We start from the raw sequence: 14,160 nt of genomic DNA, 5'->3' as shown, positions 1-14,160 counted from the left end.
CTCATAAACTGATATGACCTATAAATTGATATAACTTCAAATGATATGTGAAATAGATAAAATATATCAGATTCATAGTGTTTTCTAGGCCTAGTCCAAAGCCCATCTGGAGAGAAGAAAGAAACAAAAGGTTGAGAAAGGTATTAGGTGTTAGGAGAAAAATAGGGGAGTGTACATAAAGGAGGAGTGAAGTGACATAAAGTACATGGAAGTGACATAAAATAAAGGGGGCAAGAGATAAAAGGTACGGACACATATGATTTCGGGAACTTTTGGCCAGGCTTGTGAGAGACTTCACATTCTTCAACTTCACCACATAGACTCCAGCGAGAAGAGGAAAACCAAAGAATAGAACTCAGATTTCAATTGTATAGTGAGGACAAGAGATTATAAACAAACATATTATAGTGAGATTCTCTCTTCCCCGAACTCCTGTGAATGTATGTCTAGTGTCGAATCACGTAAATTTGTATGTCTCTTTCTATTTACTCTTTCTGTATTTATTTACTGTTTACCACCATAGATGCAGTAGGCACGGGCATCGTATAGTCGTACCAAACTACTGGGCTCGGGCTCCACACAACACCAATTGAGGCCCATAACAACCTCAACGGGTTTGAGAATGGATCTTTATTTCCTCTCGGACTGTTGTGCTGATTTTAGGCATTAATAATATGTTATATCTACTTCATAATAAAAATATTTTTATAATATAATTTATTTTTATATAAATTTTTTGTGATTAAATAATTTCTCTTTATAAAATGAAATTCAAGTTGTATACATGGTCAGTAGTTACCGGGAGGTGCTGCCGGGAAGTACTTTTTTCTATTTTTTTTAATATTTAAAGGAAAAAAAAAAAAAAGGCAAAATGCAGTCTCTGTCTGATTTGAAACTCATGCATCAATCTAGGATTTGTGTATCCTAAAATTCAATCAAAATTATATATATATATAAAACTCTGGACAGGCTTAAAAAAAAACACTAAACTCTGCACAGGCTGCCTGGTTCATTAAGGCCGTTGAATTGGAAAGCCTATCACATCGCCCGGAAATAGGGGCAGAGTGAAAGGGCCAGAAGCAATGCGTCCCAAAAAATCCCTAAAATAAAATATTATATTTCCGAACTCGCGAGACCTCCCTGCCCCTGGGCTCGATACACAAACAATGGCATATTCGGGGGCGTCTTTGAAATTTACCCAAAGAAATAATAATGACAAAAATAAAGGAATAACAAAAATCCAGAAAAGCTGCTGGGTTTTATTCCTTACTTTTTCAGTTTTCAACCCACAGACACCTGAAGAAAGTCCGAAGTCGAAAGACAATCCCAACATCCAAACCTTCCTTTAGATTTCTCTGCCTCTGTATTTCTCTCTCTCTCCCGCCGGCCATGAGTCTCTTCGGTCTGGGCAGGTATAAGTTTTCTTTTTAAATGAAAGCAAGGTGGATAATTTTTTTAGATATTATTTTTCGTTGGAAATTTATATAATTCTCTCTCTCGCTCTCTCCATCTTTTTTTTTGGTGTTCTTATTGTTTTCTGTGTTTCTGAATTCTGCGTAAGATTATGAAAACGATTGCATGGTTTGTGACGAGTTATGGCAGATCTGTGTACTTAGTAGATATAAAATTAGAGATTAAGATGTCTTTCGGGCTTTATTGACTTTGACGACGTATTTACCTGGCATTATGCCTGTGTCCATGCTATGATACTAATCTTTAATGAAAATTCAATCATTTCCTTTTTCTTTTTCTTTTTTTATTTTTTTTACAAGAGTTTTTCCTCTGATTGGTGTGATTCAAATTGCCAGTAAAGTGGTGTATATGCTCTAAACTTATGGGCATTTGCTGCAAATGGATTATGATCACTGGTAATTTGGTCATAGTAGTGACCAATTCCACAATACGCAAACACTTCTTCTTTGATATTTATATTTCGGATTTATTGTTAGTATTACGCATAAAGATTCTGTACACAGCTTTAAAAAAAAAAGCACTTACATGGGAGTTGTCCCTATATGGGCGGGTAGCTGCCCTCCCGCACCCCACCCCTGCCCCCCAACCCGCTCTACCCTTCCCTGTTGTTCAATCTGACGGAGTTTTACCCTTCCATCCGCAGAACCACTTAAAACCAACAGCAAAACACAAAAAAAGGGAAACCCTCCAACAGACTGGCCGATCTCTGCATGACTGGCCCCAGACCAGACGTGCTGAAAAACCCATGGCTGTGGATCCTAGACGTTGAACAAGAAGAAAGAAGAATGTGAGATTGAGTTAAGATGAGGGTTTATATCTATTATATATATGTATATATATATATATATATAGCAATCCAGGTGGGGTTCCCCCCGCCCTCGGGTAACATAACCGATTGCCAAACAACCAGAGGGAATCCCACCCGCCCACCCGGTTTGCTATATATACATAAACCCTCATTTTAACTCAATCTTACAGAGTAAAAAAACTTTAATATCCAGTCTCTTTTTGAAAACTTGCTTTTACTTGTTAAAAACATCTAGTCACTTGAATGGGTCCCAGGCAATGCTGCGACTGCATCGTTGGTTTCATACATTGAAGATTTGCAAGGGCAAACAAAATCTTGAAAAAACCCACTTTGCTATCTGAATGTTAGGTGTATGATGTACCATAGTAGCATGGGGGTTCCACTCTGGAACAGAATGAACAGAAAGAGCAGGCGGCAGCTCTTGTGGTCTTGACAATTACCACAATTTTCAAATATAGAAAATCTCACAGAATTCATTTCCTGCAAGTTTTTAATCTAAGGAATCTTACACATGCTCATTTGGTCTCATCAAACAAATAATGGTATATTCTAATTGATCGAATGCATAACCAAGGACTCGAATGCATTTGATTAGTTATATCTTTTTCACTGATATTTTCCTTCTCTTTATTTTTTTTGGCAAACAGAAACCAGAGGACATTCCGTCCAAAAAAGAGTGCACCCTCAGGGAGTAAGGTTGTTTCTTCTTTTCTTAACTACTAGTTTGATTATTGACGGTTATTAGTCTCTCATGATTTATTAATTTGTTTTAGTTGACCTACTTATAAAAAAAATTAATTTGTATCATTTGACCTTGTAACACACACACACGCACTTTGTTTCTGCGGGTGCTTATATGTTCTTATTACTGTTGCTAAATCTTGTACTGCTTACTCCTTCATCCCAAGAGTGTGCTATTGACAAATTCATGGAGCTGATAGAATGATTCTGTCACCAGTTATTTGAAATAGATGTTACTATGAATTTAAGAAAGTAGGTCTAATATGTGAGAGTGCATTCAGTGGTGTCTTACCATCACTTATTGGCTGATTTACTTTATCCAGAATTTATTTATCACTTTGTCCCCCGTGGCCCCCCCCCCCCCGGCGCGTGGTGTGTGTGAAATACATTTTCAGTACTCGAACTTTGCAGTGAAGGTGTGATATTACTGGTATAACTGAAGGTAACAATCTATGTCCTGTTGTGATGCAGGGGGCACAACTCAGAAAGCACATTGATGCCACCCTAGGTAGTGGAAACCTGAGGGAAGCAGTAAAACTTCCTACTGGAGAGGATTTAAATGAGTGGCTTGCTGTCAACAGTAATTATCCTCTCTCATGCACTTTAGAAAGTAGCCTGTGAAAGCTTAGAATATTTTCTCCTTAATCAGTTTAGTATGGTTGTGTGCTAGTTTGCTGTATTGGCTAATCTATAAAAATGTTCTTTGGCCGGTGCTTAAAATTTCCAATTTCCAATTTATTTCTGCTGAAATCCAAACCTGAATGTGATGTTTTCTTTGTATTTTTTTTCAACTTCAGCTGTCGATTTCTTCAACCAAGTGAATTTGCTCTTTGGTACGCTCACAGAATTCTGTACTGATGAGAATTGTCCAACAATGACTGCAGGCCCCAAGTATGGCATAATATCAAAAGTTGTTTTTTACCTCCCCTTTCCTTTCATATATTTAGTTTTTATGGAAATGCGATAGTTTGACTTTGCATTTATATTACTGATTTTAAAAGAAACTCTTTTTTTTTTATTGGTAATCAAAGATAATATATTCATAGAAATTGGCATAGCCCAGGTACACAGGAAGTATACATGAAAACACGCCTAGCTAGAGGATACAATAGAAAGAAGAAGATCATAGACATTACATCCGTTACAAACTATAGCCCCCACCCATAGGAATAATGTCTTAAAAAAGAAAACTTTAAGCTCGTCCCTTATTCTCTCTTGATCATCAAAACATCTAGCATTTCTCTCCCTCCAAATGCACCAACACAAACATATTGGTACTAATCTCCAAATTGCCTCTACCTGAGAATCTCCGTGTAGTCCTGTCCAACTTGCGAGGAAATCCACTAATCTTCAAGGCATAACCCAAGACAGTCCGACTCTTGAGAAAACCTCATCCCATACAGCCTTAGCCACCTCACAGTGTAAAAACAGATGATCAACAGACTCCCCTTGCTTCTTACACATACAACACCAATTTAGGACAATGACCTGTCGTTTCCTCAAATTCTCTATGGTGAGAATCTTGTCCAAAGACGCTGTCTAGACAAAGAAGGCTGCTTTTGAAGGAGCTTTCGTCTTCCATATACTCTTCCACGGGAATATAGAAAAATCGGATTTCGTAAGCTTTTTATAAAAAGAACTGACTGAGAAGATACCTTTCTTAAAATGATTCCAATGCAACTTGTCTCCGAAGCCCCCTGGAATACTTGCAGAATATAAAGCCGCAAAGAACTCTGTAAAAGACTCCAATTCCCAGTCATGGGCTGCCCTAATGAAGTCAATATTCCATTGAGGGGTGCCACTTGCTGAAGAATGAAGAAAGGCAATCGATGCCTCCTTAACTCTTGCAAGCGCAAAGATGGCAGGGAAGGTATCTCGTAGACAATGGTTACCACACCATATATCAAACCAAAAAGGGACACGCGAACATCGCCTACAACAAAATGTTCATGTTCTCAGAATGTCCTCCAAAAACTCCTAATGTTTTTCCATAAACCCGTTCCATAAGTGCCTCGTACCTCATTCGAACACTATCTTCCCCAAGCTTCCCCAAACTGAGAATCTATAACCGCTCTCCAAAAAGCCTCCCTTTCATTTTGATACCTCCACAACCACTTACCCAAGAAAGCTTGATTGAATTTCTGCAAGTGACGAATCCCCAAACCTCCTCCAGAAATTGGGGTACAAATTGTAGACCAATTAACCAGGTAGAATTTGAATTCTTCTCCCAATCCACTCCATATGAAATCCCTTTGTAACTTCTCAATTTTATTAGCCACTTTTGTGGGAAGTGGGAACAAAGACAAGAAATAGGTGGATAAGTTAGAAAGAGTGCTTTTAATCAAAGTCAACCTACCACCTTTCGACAAGTAGAACCTCTTCCAAGTAGCCAATCTGCACTCCACCCTTTCGACTACATCATTCCAGATCATTTCAGATTTAAAAGAGCCACCCAACGGTAAACCAAGATACTTCATAGGAAGCGAAGATATCTTGAATCCCAAGGTAGAATAAAAAATCTCCACATTGGGGGCGGCCCCCACTGGCACTATTTCCGACTTAGCGAGGTTAATGCTCAATCCTAACACAACCGCAAAGCAAAGGAGTAATGCCCTCAAGTCTTAGACTTGACCGAGATGTGCACCACAAAAAATAAGCGTGTCATCAGCAAATAACAAATGAGAAATGTTAGATCACCATTCCCTACCGAAAAATCATGGATTAACCCACCATCCACCATCCCCTCAATCATCTTGCTGAGAGCTTCCATGACAAATAAAAAAAGTAGAGGGGAGAGCGGATCTCTCTGTCTCAGGCCACGAGAGGAGTTGAAGAAACCCACCGGAGAGCCATTTACCAAGATGGAGAAACGAGCTGAAGAGATACAAAATTCTACCCATTTCTGCCATTTCCCCCCAAAACCACATCTTTCAAGTAAATAAAGAAAGAACTTCCAGTTGACATGATCATAAGTTTTCTCCATGTCTAACTTGCAAAGTAGCCCAGGCTCTCTAGATTTAAGTCAACCATCCAATACTTCATTTGCAATAAGAACCGAGTCAAGGATTTGCCTACCTTTTGACAAACGCATTTTGCGGCTTCGAGATTAGTTTTTCTACCTCCGTGCTTAGTCTATTTGCTAACACTTTGGATAGAATCTTGTACATCCCGTTCACAAGACTAATGGGCGATAGTCCCTCACATCCCTAGATCCCACATTTTTAGGAATGAGGGCTAAAAAGGTGGCATTGAGGCTCTTTTCAAAACTAGCATTAGAATGAAATTCAAGAAAGACTTGCATGATATCTTGCTTGACCACCTCCGAACAAGCTTGAAAGAAAACCAGGGTAAACCCATCTGGACCGGGAGTCTTATCACTTGCTATACTTCTGATAACATTGTCCACTTCCTCTTCTGTAAATGACCTTTCTAACCACCCTACACTATGCTGGTCTAATATGGAAAAAGAAAAACCATCCACTCTCGGTCTCCAATTATGTTCTTCTGATAATAATTGTTGATAGTATTGTTCAATGTGGTTTTTGATAACCGTCTGATCCGAAGAAGCTGCCCCATCTACCATTAGTGTATCAATAGCATTATTCCTCATGTGAGAGTTAGCCATCCTATAGAAGAATTTCGTGCATTTGTCCCCTTCCTTAAGCTAGAGTACCCTTGATTTTTGTTTCCATGAAATCTCCTCCATCAAAGTAACCCTTTCAAGATCAGCAACTACCTGGTTCTTTCGGATTTTGTCAGGATCAGAAAGGGATCTGGCCTCCTCCTCACTTTCCAAGCCCTGTAATTCCTCTAAAAGAGAGCGCTTTTGCTGAAGCACATTGCCAAAAACTTGTTCATTCCATTGCTTCAGGTCCTGTTTCAACGTTTTTAGCTTTTTAGCCATAATGAAACTTGGAGAGCCTTGGAAACTATAGGAAGTCCACCAATGTTTGACCCTGTCTACAAAACCGTCAGTTTTAAGCCACATATGTTCAAATTTAAAATACCTTCTACCCCCATTGATGCCTCCACAATCTAAAATGATGGGGAAGTGATCAGAACATAAACAGGGTAATCTTCTTTGAGCCACATCAGGAAAGTGTGACTCCCAATCGGGTGTTAGCAAAAATCTATCGATCCTCGACCATGATGGGCAGTCACGGTTGTTAGACCAGGTAAAAGTGCCTCCTGATAGTGGAATGTCCATGAGCCCCTGTTCTGAAATAAAATCAGAGAAATCTCTCATAGCTGGAGTGATGCGAGAAGAGCTCGACCTCTCGCTTGGAAAGCGAGAAGTATTAAAGTCCCCCCTATACAACTCGGTCACTCCCACCAACTAATGACTCCCGCCAGTTCTTCCCACAAAAATCTTCTCTCTGAATCAATATTAGGGCCATAAACCCCAGCAAAAGCCCACTTAAAGCCGTCTTCTAAGTTAACAAAAGAGCATGACACCAAGAATTCACCCATACACTCCTCCACCCTTTCCATCACCCTTGTGTCAAACATAATTAAAACTCCTCTGGAAGCACCTTTTGATGGTAGGTATGACTACCCAATATGTTGTCCTCTCCATAAACTGCGAATTACTCGTCTAGTAATGACTTCCAACTTAGTCTTTTGTAAGCATATGATGTCCCCTTTCCACTGGCGAAGTAAATTTCTAACTTGGAGCCGCTTATTAGGATCATGCAGCCCCCTCACATTCCATGAAATTATTTTTGGCTCTATGGGACAACCATCTTCCCCCTCCCTTTACTACGCTCCCGAGTAGAGCTCTTCTCACCTCCATCCTCTTCCATTGCCCAATCTAGCCTTTTGAGTTCCCTTTCCCTTTTTTTGGCCGAAGCCAAGGATTGATTGGACTTTGCTTGGGCATTCACCGCCTCTACGGCTGTAAGTAAGGCCATAAAATTCAGCTTCAAAATCCCCATAAGAAATTCTTACCATGTGCTTAATGTCCATTGCTCTCCGGATAACCTAATCTGACACATTGGGATGAAAAGAATAGAGTGGAGTAGGTTCATCCTCCCCATCCCTGTTAGTCGAAAACAGAACCAAAGAACTAGTATTTTCGAAACAACCAGGCTCTTCTACCACCTGTTCCGACGCGATGGCTACTGTCTTCGCAGCGAAGGGAACAGAAAACAGCCCAGAAGGAGCTGGCGTCTCTGTCTGTGCCACTGCTAGGCCCGAAAGTTCAACTACATCCAACAAATGATTTTGAGACGGCACCGGTAGAGTCTTCATCACTAGAGGGTCGGGAAGTAGTCCAGAACATGCCGGCGGCGAAGTCTGTGCCACCTCAAAAGGTGGTGGCCCTTCGAAAGCACCTCGTGTTCCAACGAAGCTTGCGCAGGGCCGCTAGCTTCATCAAGGGCTTCCGTAGCATGAGTTGGCGTATCAATGGCTGCCGGCATTTGAGTCGCCGTCGTGAGGGACACCATCGGGTTCTGATTCAGTGAGGATTCTGGCGAACCAAAGACCCTGTGTTCCAACGAGTCTTGCGCAGAGCCACTGGCTTCATCGAGGGCTTCCATAGAGAAAATAGGCGTATTAGTGGCTGCCGGCGTTTGAGTCATCGGGTTCTGTTTCAGGGATGCTGACGTTTGAGTCGCCGACGCAAGGACTCCGACAGTAGTAAGAATCGGATCGTCAACTCTACATCCTACCGACACCACCTTAGGCACCACAGAACTCACCGGCGAGCCAACCACCGCCTCCGTCAAACTCGCCACCACAGACGAGGAGACCTGACCCACCACCAACGGTAGCGACGACACTGGGCTTACTCTGTGGGCATCCCTGCGTCTCCACGCAGGCTTCGAGCCCTGGGCTACGGGCTTGGCCAAGTCGTTGGGCTGCTTGATAGAATTGGCCCGCAAATGAGGCCCACCAGAAACGATTCCCTTCCCCTTAAGCCCAGACTCTACCCAGGCCCATTAAAGAAGCCTTCACCCTAACCCCCCACAAGAATCTTCTCCCTTTGAAGTCCCTCCTGAGTGCAGCGTTTTAATACACCCATATTAAGTATTAACCCACCCACTTGCTTCTCCATCTCTGTCAACGCTAGAAGCAAAGTTTCCAAACTTGGTCCCGACAAAGGCTGCATACACTTGCTTCTTCATAGGGCCGTGTCTTCACTAGAGGACTTGACCCCTTTGCAGGTATTGGAGCTCGAGACTAAGCCTCCTTGTACGAAGAAAAAAATCCATGCCCCTGTGGTAGCAGAGGAGGCAACGTCCATGGGTGGTTCCCTCTATTATCCCTTCCCAAAACAGAGGAGGTTGCAATTGCAGCAATTTCCTTCAACAACTCACAAAAATTCCTCCAACCAACACCTTTCCTCCCTTCCGGAATCACTAGCAAGCCACGCCGTTTCTCTTGACCGAACTCTAATAAGAAGAAACTCCCATAGAAGTTGCGTTGTCTCTGAATCACCAACACCTGAGAGCCACTTCTACGCGACCGGATGAAAACAGAGGGACCCTCTGAAACTATACCTTCCTCCACCATGCCAGCCAGCCACCCCAAGGAGTCTTGCTCAATGAAAATGTGATTCACAGCTCGACAATTGCTCTCAGTGATTCTCCACCACCTTGCATTCGTCTTGATAAACTCAAAACATTTTTTTATCAATAACAACATTCCTACACGACCCCATCCCAATACAACTACTCATATAATCCTGGAAACTCTACACTAAACAAACACTGGTCTCAACCAGCGAAAACAGGAAACCAATGGGAAAACAGAAAACCAAAAGGAAAACACAGCATTTTCCTCAAGTGTACGGAGAGAGAGTCTTTTTCTTAAAAGAAACTCTGAAACCTAAAAGTAAAAGCTAACTGCATTATCTACTATACTAACAAATAAAGTGATAGGTCAATTTGGTTTCTCACCCAATTCGATATTGTCTGAAAAACTTCTAGAATCCAACTTTGTTAATTAATGTTGGTCTATCTATTATATCATTTATATCAAATCAATTATGTAAATAAATTCCTTTTCTTCCTATCATTGCCTGATTTATCTCTCACCTCAATTATCCACTGAGGCACTGTTTATGTTTATCTCTCACACCTAACTGCCACTTCATCACCTACTTTCTCTTGGCCACACAAGTGTTTTGTCTTCACAACTTGTACCGCATGTAAACTTAAATAAGCTGTCAATTTTTGCAATAAATCTTCAGTGTATGGATATTTTCAGATAATTTTGCTGAATGAAGAGATATGGTTCCAGATGTGATTACTATTTGCATTATATATTTTTTAATAAGAAGAATATTCAATATTTTTTTTATTTAGAAAAATTATATGTTATAAGCATATCAATCTTACTGACTATGATTTGTAGGAAACATCTTCTATTGAAAGTTTGAGGAGATGGAAACTTGTTAGGGCATTCAAAAAGAAAATAAAAAGAACCCTAGGAAATGAAAAGAAGTGCAGAAGTATGGGGCATGGTACAGTTTATGAGTGAACTAACAAGTATGATAGTTCTACCATCTATAATTCTGATGCTTACAGAAAAAAACCTTCTATAGATAAATATATATATATATATATATGTTTAAGTTTATATTGTTCCTGACAGCACAATTGTATCCATATGCCCTGTCCAAATCTTCGGTAGTTGCTCTGTGTGACTCTGGTCCCTTGGTTGAAGCTTGACATTTATGTCTATATTTGTTAAAGACGGGATAGGATTGTTTCATGCATTCTTGATTTTATAAGTTTTGCATATTTCCTCCTTTGTCACAGGATCTGTAGGTTAGTTTACTGTTACCTCACTTTTATTTCAACTTTATTTTAAGTATCATTTTCATTTCCACTTTTCTAGTAAAATGTTTTTTATGATTTTGTTAATAAATTGATTTTGACAGGTATTCTTGTTGTTATGTCTGTTAATTTTGGACAATTAACGAGCATAATTGTTGTCAACAGTTGATAATTTGTTTCTGCCCCCATAAAATATTAAGGTCAGCTTTGAATTAATATTTCATGTGTTGTACCCGGTCAGGGTTTTCATTCAAGCTTCTGTGACTTCTAATTCTTTTCCAATTAAGAGTGACTGTAGATGTCCTTAGATTTGGTTTACATGTGCAGCTCTTCTTTAGTTCTGTATCTTCACATTCTGTGGGTGGTATTAGCCTTATCTAACTCATTATTGTTTTGGTTAATCGATGTTTGATTTAGGCATAGAAGGTTCTCTTCCTTTACCATCGCGGTATCCAGCGTACTAAAATCATTTTGAAAACTTGCTCTTTCTTTTTCTTTTTTCTTTTTTTGTTTCTTTGGGGGGTGGGAGGGAATTCCTTTTCCACCTTCTGCTGAGTCTAATTGGTTTTTATCATTTTAAAAGCTAAGGTTAATCCTACCCTTTATAATAAAATCCCAAGTTTTAAAGTCTGCAGACACGTTTGTGTGGATATGAATATACAGTTCTAAGATACATATAATTTTTTTACAGATACGAGTATAGATGGGCAGATGGTGAAAAAATAAAGAAACCTATTGAGGTTTCTGCTCCGAAATATGTTGAACTTTTGATGGACTGGATTGAAGGCCAGCTTGATAATGAATCTATATTTCCTCAAAGGCTTGGTAAATCTGTTGTCAGATTTGTTGCTTATTTCAAATTTTTCTCCAGTTTCTTTTACTTATTTTTTTTCACAAAAAAATTCTGTAGGGGCACCCTTTCCTCCCAATTTCAAGGATGTTGTGAAGACAATATTCAAAAGATTGTTCCGCGTATATGCCCACATCTATCACTCTCATTTCCAAAAAATTGTAAGCCTCAAGGAGGAGGCCCATCTAAACACGTGCTTTAAGCATTTCATACTATTTACTTGTGTAAGTCTCTATACCTGAATGTATTTTTTCTCTCTTTATCATCTTCTTTGGGAGTTTTTTTATGCTTTGGGTTTGATCTATATTGCATTGGTTTTTAATTTAAAAATTGTAGGTTTGGCATAACTCTATGGGAATGAAACTAGACAAGACTCAATAATAAATAACTATAGCACACTACTAGCTTATTGGAATGTGGTCCATGATCATTAGCAATTCGAAAGTTTTTCTTTTCTGTATTTTTTATTTTTTGATACTTCCAAAATAATTCAAGCGATTCTAAATTATTTTACAGATGATGACATTTTGTTCGTTAAACCAGAGTAAAATTATAATGATTAAATAACAAGTACAGGAATGTGGAAGGGTTCCTACATTTTTTTTTTCGGTAATAAATGTTTATTGATTAGCACAAAAGACAACTCAGGTACACGGAGTATACAAGAGAGACACCTTTGTAGAAGGTAAAGTGGAAGGCTTCCTGCATTAAGATCCCATTGTTTGTGATGTCAACTTCTGAAAAGATCGGTGTTAGGAATTTGGACTACATTGTCATCACATTATTTGTGATTCCATTTTTATTTGATGTAAGAAATTATCTACAGTTTTTTGGATAAGGAAATAAATTCTCAGTTGATTGTTTGTCATGCTGGTTTTTGGCAGGAATTTGGGCTAATCGACAGAAAAGAGCTGGCTCCACTTCAAGAGCTCATAGATTCCATAATTGTTCCTTACTAAATGGATTGGCCTATCCTGTAAAACATAATGATGTATTAGGGAAACTTGATTGAGCTAAATGGAATAAATACTGCTCAACTGTATGACTCTAGGGACTCTCTCAAGTTTCTTTATATTACAAATTCAGGTGCTTGTGCTGTATGCCTGACTGCTTAGATATTTTTATGCCAACTTTTATGCTAGTGAATCAAGAAACTGTCGGAATCAAATGTGCAGCAATCGGTATTGGGAGGTTGCGGCAATGGCTAAAGGCCAGTCAATTAGATGAATACATAGTCTGTCTTGTTTTCAGCTGGAAAAGCATTCCAATCTTTTGCACCTGCTCTATCCATTGATTTTTCAAACTGTTTACCAACTTTTCTCTACATGGACCAAGAAAACTTGATGCAATTGAGCAGCTGTTGGTCCAGAGGGTCAGAACTATAATTTAGATCTGTTTTGAATTCGTGTTTTTTTTTTTTTTTTTTTTTAATTTAACATTAGCTTCAGTGCTTATGACAGTATTATTTAAACTCAGTATTGGCTGGGGTCAAAATAGGTATTAAGTGCTGTCGGGTTTATTATCATTTTTAGAGATAAGTTCAGCATTAGCCTCATTGTAGTATGCAGCAGCTCCATGCATTCTTTATCAAATGGAAGAGTTTTTTAGTCAGGTTTGAGAGCCAAGATATCTCTTTGAATAGGTTTCCATATGGTGATGAAGAGTTTCTTGTAATGTAATCTAGCATACCAGTATTACCATTAATATTCAGTTGTAATAACTGAGTACTTTACAAAAAGAAGATGGGGCCTGGGAAAAAAGAGAACTTTTTCAGAAAAAAGAAAAAAAGAAGTTGCTCTAGAGCAATTCAACTTTTGTCGTATGAGACATTTTTCTCGTCATTCTATTGTTTTGTTACATCAATAGCAGACATCGCTTTAGGGGGATTACATGACAGAAGAAAAACTGAACAACTTGAGGAGAAGAAGATGAACAGAATGACAAAATGGTCTCTACATTCACCAGACTCGCAAAAAGTTTTTTTTTTTTTTTCCTCCTTTGGAAAACATCCTCAATCATGTCCGTTGCTGTACCCAAAATAATTATGTTTCAAACAATGTTGCCATTTACCTATGAAAAAGTCTAGGGAGCAGCCCGTTCATGCATCATCCAAAACACACCTTACGTGTCAAAGTAAATTGACAAATTTATCCCTAAGCAAATTGACGAAATCCCACGAAGTCCCCCTCCCCCCCAAATTCGAAAAGTTGAAAACACTCCATTGCTACCGAGGGCTGATCTGAGCTGCGATGGAGAGGGAGGAGGGAGGAGGGAGTTGCTGTGATTGGGGTTCGACGGTGGGGGTTGTTGCGAGGTCGTGAGGCTCGGTGGTGGTGGCTGGGCTGGTGTATGGTGGCGGCGAGAGAGGGGGGAGACCCATTTCAGGTTAGGCTGATTTGAGCTGCAATTGGGGGTTGTCGTGACTTGGGTTTGGCGGTGGGGGTTGTTGGGAGGTCGTGTGGCTCGGTGGTGGTGGCTGGGATGGCTTACGGCGACAGCATTTC

General features: G+C 39.6%; 1 protein-coding gene across 1 annotated transcript; it reads left to right on the top strand.

Annotated features, from left to right (window-relative positions):
* Positions 1-1,252: 1,252 nt before the first annotated feature.
* Positions 1,253-12,906, top strand: LOC109014254 (MOB kinase activator-like 1A). Its single transcript, XM_018996641.2, has 7 exons — positions 1,253-1,412; positions 2,929-2,977; positions 3,494-3,602; positions 3,820-3,913; positions 11,498-11,631; positions 11,717-11,880; positions 12,541-12,906. The coding sequence occupies exons 1-7, from the start codon at positions 1,390-1,392 to the stop codon at positions 12,613-12,615; spliced, it is 648 nt and encodes a 215-aa protein (XP_018852186.1). The 5' UTR covers positions 1,253-1,389; the 3' UTR covers positions 12,616-12,906.
* Positions 12,907-14,160: the final 1,254 nt, after the last annotated feature.

The sequence above is a fragment of the Juglans regia genome, chromosome 9 (assembly GCF_001411555.2).
Source record: "Juglans regia cultivar Chandler chromosome 9, Walnut 2.0, whole genome shotgun sequence".
Classification (NCBI taxonomy): Eukaryota; Viridiplantae; Streptophyta; class Magnoliopsida; order Fagales; family Juglandaceae; genus Juglans; species Juglans regia.
Note: the sequence above shows the minus strand (reverse complement) of the source record. Positions and strands in the feature narration are given on the sequence as shown.

Coding starts and splice junctions, on each gene's coding strand:
- LOC109014254 (XM_018996641.2), top strand. CDS start 1,390: ATGAGTCTCTTCGGTCTGGGCAG. Junction 3,603..3,819: donor TGAGTGGCTTGCTGTCAACA/GTAATTATCCTC, acceptor TTTCAACTTCAG/CTGTCGATTTCTTCAACCAA. Junction 11,632..11,716: donor TATATTTCCTCAAAGGCTTG/GTAAATCTGTTG, acceptor AAAATTCTGTAG/GGGCACCCTTTCCTCCCAAT.